Source organism: Diadema antillarum, unplaced genomic scaffold (genome assembly GCF_040938485.1).
Source record: "Diadema antillarum isolate AM-2024a unplaced genomic scaffold, OU_Dant_1.0 seq00000719_RagTag, whole genome shotgun sequence".
NCBI classification, from domain to species: Eukaryota; Metazoa; Echinodermata; class Echinoidea; order Diadematoida; family Diadematidae; genus Diadema; species Diadema antillarum.
Window position 1 is genome coordinate 1,137,501 of NW_027271623.1, and position 7,286 is coordinate 1,144,786.

The 7,286-nt window shown below is 43.6% G+C and overlaps 1 protein-coding gene across 1 annotated transcript; it reads right to left on the reverse strand.

Annotated features, from left to right (window-relative positions):
• Positions 1-659: 659 nt before the first annotated feature.
• On the reverse strand, positions 660-5,610 carry LOC139738042 (uncharacterized; the record flags this gene model as incomplete). Its single annotated transcript, XM_071648705.1, has 3 exons — positions 660-2,532; positions 3,425-4,418; positions 5,434-5,610. Coding segments are annotated over 3 exons (2,910 nt in total), but the record flags the coding sequence as incomplete, so codon positions are not given.
• Positions 5,611-7,286: the final 1,676 nt, after the last annotated feature.

Below are 7,286 nucleotides of genomic sequence, written 5' to 3' on the forward strand. Positions count from 1 at the left end.
AATGAGAACAGCGCCACACATGGTCAGTTTCAGGATTATAAACACGTGTATACATCCATTCGTCACTACACGGTAGATTTGATTTTTACATGTACCTGTATATTCGTGAGTTGTGTGTTGAATTTCCAAGTTTACTATCAGTAAAAATCATTTTGTAACTAGCTAAAGATACTTTCTGGAATGAGATTTAAAAAAAAGATCATGCAATGTTACCATGGAGACATTAATAAAATATATCAAGTATATTCGCCTCTTCACCTTAGACCAAGCATCAAATTAATCCTGTGGGAATTGACTTCCAGATGGCTGATAAGGCAGCCTTCAATGTCGGCAGGAACCACAAGATAGTGGCAAAATGTAAGCATACCAATTTTATTGAGAAGATGTGGGAAGAGGATAACAGAAAAACACATTGTCCAACAACTTCTGTTGATTATCAGTTTCATGTATACAAAAGTGTAAAAATCTCAAAAAAAAAATTGTGAACAAAGTTAATATAGTGACTTATCTACGCAACGTTTAGTTCTTTGACTGGCTAGGGCGTGAAATACGAGTATATCTATCCTATCTTTATAATCATATTACTTTTGAGGAGGTACGACGTTATTATGTACTGCATCTCTATGTTAGGTAGACTACATTTGATTGAGTATCTCATACACGATAGGCCCCATAGCAGTTTGAGACAAACTGTACATACACAGCTCGTTGTAGAACAGTTCGTCAACCACCAAGAAAAGCACTCAAAATTGAATGACACAACAGTCGACTACCAAGGATTGCCGGGAGGTCCCTAGGCTTCAGCCTGTACTGCTGCATCTGCAGACGTCGTGTACTTCTCGAGGAAAGGCAAAAATAGCGGGAAGACCTCCGTGATAGCGTTCTTTCCTACTATGGAGTCTGTATGATTGTACTTGCGTACAAAGACGCACTCGTAATGCTGCTTGGTGTTAACCTCCTGGCACCTCTCGCAGCTCCGCTTCACAGACTGCTTATCCCACCTAGAATTATCCTCTCCCATGAAGAAGAAGATTGGAACGTCTAGCCGTTCCATTGCCTCCCTGTACTTGGCTGACTCCAGGTGTGTCTTGCTCTGCCAGTCTGGGATGAGTGGAGTGTCGCCGTCACGATTGCACAGGAGCTTCTTGGAGGAGCACTTGGACAGGTGCTTGAAGAGTTCTTTGTTTGTGAAGCCATTCCATTCATGCAGGGTGTCGTGAGTGATCTTGTTAAGGTTTCCGTGGCGCCATGAAGGGCGATACAGGAAGGTTACTCTGTGGCACACGTTGCTGTCGCAGTGCTCTTTAGCAGTCGTCGCGAAGCTAGCGTACCGATCAGAGAAGACGTTGAACACTCTACCCATCCAGTTATCGTTAGTGTCTGTATATGCATCTACACCTTCGCCCAGGAAGTTTGGTCTTGAACTGGAAGACGAGGTGGGCTTGACAACAAAACCAAGCTGTGATGCAACAATGCATTTGATCTTGTCTTTGGATACAAACCCTGAGAGCAAGGAGCACATTATGGCAAGCGAGCCAACGCAGTGAGCAAAGATCTGGACCTTGGATGACTGAGTGGATGCTAAGATGTGATCTATGGCCACTGGGATGTCGAATTCTGCGGCATCAACCACATTGCTCTTGTCCCTGTGTGCTGGAAGTGCAGTTGAGAAGCGCATGTCCAGGGCCCACACGTCAAAGCCGTTCTCAACCAGGTATTCCACCAGGTTTTTGTCGATAGTATCGAGAGAGAAGATGCGGCTCGGCACGCCAAGACCGTGCAGCAGAAGAATCGGACCCTTGCTTCCACCGTTGTACCTTGTGAGGATCAAAGGCACTCCGTCACCAGCTGCAATTTCCTTAATGTCCATGTCGGCACCAATGAGATTCAGGTCACGCCTTTCCCGTGGGGGCGCATCCGGGTCAAACGGTGTGGTAGACGGACTGAAGACGCCGTACACCTCCCACAACGCTCCAGCAAAGAACTTGCAGAACTTTGTCTTCCACCGCAGTCTCTCACTGGAGACATGGCAATTTGTGACTTCGATGGTGGTCAGCTGCCTCAAGAAGTCTCTAATCTTAAGCTTCAACTTGCCCTGACCAACCATCTCTGCCGCCTCCCCTACACCCTTCCTGAGAGTAAATGCCATGTGTGTGGTGTCAGTGACTCCAATGGAAAGCATCCTATTCTTGTGGATGCACTTCTCCCCTCGGAACTGGTAGACCTCTCCCGTTGGGTCAGTCAGGGTCATCTTGTAGACCATCTCCTTCGTCTCCACCTTCTCCTCGCTCTCAGCAAAAAGCTCGAAAACGCCATCGGACACGGTCAAGGGTTTCTGAGAGATCTTCTCACACGTCACAATCCCGAATATTCCGGCTCGATGGTGTGGATCCACGTTGATCATGTTGTAGATGTCTTTTGATTCAATGGTCACCTTGAATGACAAGGGAACCTTTTCTCCAGCGATCTCCATTTTGCCTGTCATTTTCTCAGTGAAGCGGAATCCAGGTTTAGTCTTCCTGTACACAGTTGCTGTAAAGGAATATAGAAGTATGAGATATATGCGAACGTAAACACCAAAAATATTGTTAAATGTTGACAAAGCTCAAGCAAAATTTTCAAGCTATGGTGTTAATGTTTTTGGTAACTGACTGAATATAAACATACATTTCTCCTTAAAAGAGGTTTTTGCTGTTACGTCGACAGGAAGGCAAATGGCGTCTACATTCTTTAAGTTATGACCCAAAGGAATAAAGAAAATGCATGATATCTTATTGTTCAATACACTTCGCCATTTCCTTTCAATGTATCACGTTGTAAGATTTCAGGGCGTATCATGACGGTTAATATATCCATGATAACGGTCGACGATTGATTTCAATGTCCATTGAACTGAGGCAAGACATGTTCCACAAATTATCCACATCCAAGTTAGGTATGGATTCATTTTAATTAGGGTTGATTTTTTTTTTTTTTTTTTTACAAAAGTAAGATTTTTATCCGGGTTCTAAAGCCGTCGTTATCACTGATGTAAACATGTAGTCGTTTACCACAGCATAATTTGTTCTCTAAACAACTTTGAAAACGTGAATATCTAATTCGCTTTAAAGAAATAAATACTCTCATTAACTTTCTGCGTGCTGCACAACATAGGAAACAATGAAATCATGGGCTGATTATGTTTTATCAAAGTAAGGCATTAACTATTTGTGCAAATCTAGAGGAAATCTATTTTAATTTCTTGAAAAGATAATAATTTCTTAAGATCAATTAATATATTTTTTCTTCGCTGACATGCAGCTGGTTTGAATTTATACGCTATACTGAATTGATATGCACAATTATATTCAGTTTAGTCAACCAGTAGACAATCATTGCTGAAATTTATCATTTAACAATTAAAAAATTGAGAGACATATCTCACCTATATTCCTCCTTGATGGATAGTCTATGTGCCAACCGTTCCTTTTGGCCAGAAGACGCATGCATCTCTCGGCAAGTATTGCAATCGTCAGACTTGGATTGACACCAAGACTTCGGGGCATGATGGCTCCATCAACAACCAGTAATCCTGGGTGGACATTGTCAAAGTCACCCACGAATACCTGTCCAGCGTGATCTACCACGCCTTGTCTCCCTGACTTGCCCATTCCGCAGCCTCCCAGGGGATGCACCGTAATGACACTCTTGGTATTCCGCAGGTGACTCAGGGCACCTTTCCAGAAAGGGTTGGCGATATGGTGACCCTCTAGCGCTGCTGTCAGGCGTTTGGCTCCATCGTAGATCTTCTGGAAGTTGTCCCCACATCCGACATGGGGGAAATCTGCCCAGACGCGGCCACTGGCCTTATCACGAACAAGCTTCCCGTCTGCCGAGTCGTGACTCATAGAAAGAACAGAGAGGGTGTTCTTGTTGGCCTTCCCGGTGAGAGCCCGCAGTGCCTCCTTGGTGTTATGACCGTGAGACATCTTCAAACCTGGAGTTGTCTTCAGCACAATCTTCAGAGGTGTTTCCCATCCACCGGGAGGGGTGCCATCTTCCAGAACATATCCGTCTTCGAGTGGTTCATCTGGGAGCCTCATGTCAATGAGACCCGAGATACATGGTCCAGGACCATGACCGGGTTTCAGGTCGCTCGGTCTGATTCCAACGGACCGGATCTTGTGCGCAGTGTTGTAGCAGAAGTTAAGAGCGTCCCCATTTGTGGTGAAGCCTTCTCCGAGCCGACTAGAAAGTTGTAAGCCGCGTTCCGCAGAGTTCATTAGAATGTTGGTGGATCCCAACGAACCCGCGCCAAGAATCACAGTCTTCGCACGGACTATTTGCTCCACGACATGGAAGACGTCCTGGATGAGAACTTCGTAGTATACAGCCCACATAGCTTTGGATTCGTCTCGCAGAACTGCCTTGACTTTGACCTGCGGGAAAACGCAATAAAGTTTTACCAATATTAGTAATACAACAACTACACACGGGATCATGCATTTAGAGAATTTGTTATCAACAAGGAGAATTTAGAAGCACAAGTACAAAAATTAAAATGCCTTCACCAGGAGCATTATCATTACAATACGCATTTTTGGGGTCAGTGTTCAAAATATACACGTTTGGCCTATTTCTTCCCTTCAGAAGAATGCGATGGAAATGATTAGGAAACGCATTATCTTAGTTTCCTCAATTGCGAACCCCACCAGTGTCCGTGACTTCTTAGTGAAAAGTGTTAATTCGGATCAGAGTATCATATCGTGACGTTTAATGGTTGAGTCTACTCCTAACAGTTAACAATACACAGTGATAATTATCCATTGATATTTGTGTTCAGCGAATTATGTATTGGGTGTCTGCCACTCATTATCTAAAAGCCATTTTCACTTCATCAGGTATCTGAGTGTGTCCAAGATTACTGCTCATTATGCTTATCATTCGAATCGAGCTGGAATGCTGAATTTTCTTCGACACCTCTGTGGTCGCATGTGACTACTCAATACTTATCTCTGGTACTACTTTTTCACACTCACGACGTCTGATATGGCAATTCCATGGCAATGTTGGACATGTTTCCAACGGTTACAGCTCGTTATTCCGAAGGTTCGCTATTTCGAAGGCTGTTTAGTCCGAAGATTCGTTATTCTGAAGGTTCACTGTTCCGAAATTCATTTTCGGAATAACGAATCTTCGGAATAACGAACCTTCGGAATAACGCCACAAATATTCGGATGAACGAACCGTTTTTCACTTTCGGATTAACGAACCTCTTATAGGCATAGGGAATTTGTGTGTTTCGGATTAACGACCCTTCGGAATAACGAACCTTCGGAATAGCGAACCTTCGGAATAACGAACAGCACCCTCTCCAAACACTATTCTCGTAAACGCACAAACGTGTATACAGATAATGCTGGGAAACTCAAATGGACTTTGCGGTTTATATACCTCGGTAAATATATCGGCACCGAACGTCCGTGCATCAGGGAGGTAGTTGAAGTTGAGAGTGTTCTTCGCTCCGGTGTTACACCCGCTCACGCAATTCCCGCAGCCGTTACAGGCTGGCTGAGGTATCCCGAAGTCATTCTTTTCCGTGTCTCTGAAGTTCACGTACAGAGGAGGTCTAAATATGGGCAAGTGACAAATGCGTAGGTTGGGTTATTATTCACGGTCATGTTTCCAGGCACTTCCAGCGACAAAGCGGATATTTCTGTACCATATGTTACATCCTTTTAGAAGAAAAAATCAAAGCAATGACGTGAAACTATTAGTCTGAAGTAAATGTTTACCAGACATCAGACAGTGGCTTTAACGTAAGAATACGAATTAGGATGCAGGCCTTCCAGCCATCAGCACTACTTTATCGTTTCTGCTTCTTATTGCATTCATTTCACTGTTGAGCTACCATTAATTCTAACGTCCCTTTATTCAGTGACCCTGCACCTCAAAACAAACAAAAAGTCGCCAGACATGAATTTTTAGTTAAGACCATACACTGAAAGAGCAGAATTTAAGCTTTAAAATGATGTATAACTCAAATCAAATGGACTCTCCTAACCTATCTAAATATTGGAAAGAAAGCACAAACTCAGGAAAAGTGTGAACTGAGAAAGGAGGCTCTGAAGTACAGTGTCTATTCAAGTGCTTAATCTTTACCAAACCGTGCTGGCTGTGCGATGATTTCGAGATAAACTGCTAAAAGACACACTTTCCTGCCCGTCTTATGATACCAAAGTTTAGCATAAATGTAAAGAAGACCCGCTCTTTCAGAAAATATGAAGAAGTCAAGTTCGCTAGGTTGACCCATTTCACTTATTTTCAGTCCTCACGCAAAATCAGTGTGTGCGACTTTATGTTCGTTTTGAGGTGCACGGTCACAATTTATGATTTGAAAACACAAGAAAATATGTGTTTCGACAACATCTTTGAGAGAAGGAACGAGTCGTTATGAACAGCCATCCAGGGGCGTCACCAGCTTTTTCTCAAGGGAAGTGCGTTTTGACACTAAATGTAAGGAGATTTGACAGACGTTTGGAATTCAGGAAGCTCTCAATCCCCAGACTTTTAGAGGTTTTAGGGAATGAAAAGGGCACCGGCGTAGCTAGGATTTCATCTTTTTCTTTTTCTTTTCTTTTCTTTTTTTTTTTTTTTTTTTTTTTTTTTGGGGGGGGGGGGGGGGGGGGGGGGGTGGGGCTAGTATGCGCGGGAGCGAAGCGACCGAGTCCGAGGCAAACGGAGCGAGCAAGGGAGGGGGGAGGGTGTGGGAGGGTGTTGTTTCCCACCCCACCCCCCCCCCCCCCCCCCCCCCCCCCCCCACGATGAGAACTTATTTTGCATGTTGAGTTGTAAATGGTGCAATTTGATGCATGTTTTTGCTTGTTTTATCGACTTGAAACAGTCCCACTTGTTTAAGGTAGCAGTATATTTTGATGTCGATTATCATTGAACAATATGCCTATGAAATAGTATCATCCAAATAAACTTCCTGTTTTAATATCTTAATATTACACTGAATATCATGAACGCGACCAACCAAGAGCAAGCGGAGTGCAGAAGGGGGAGGAGGTGTCCCCTCCCACGGTGAGAAGTTTTTGCATATTGATGTTGTAAATGGTGCAATTTGATGCATGATTTTGCTTGTTTTATCGACTTGAAACAGTCCCACTTGTTTAAGGTCTAGCAGTACACTTCGATGTATATTGTTATTGAACAGTGTGCCTTTAAATGATATCATTTAAATAAGCTTCTTGTACTAATTCTTACACTGATGTCATGAACGCGACCGAGCCCGAGCAAGCGGA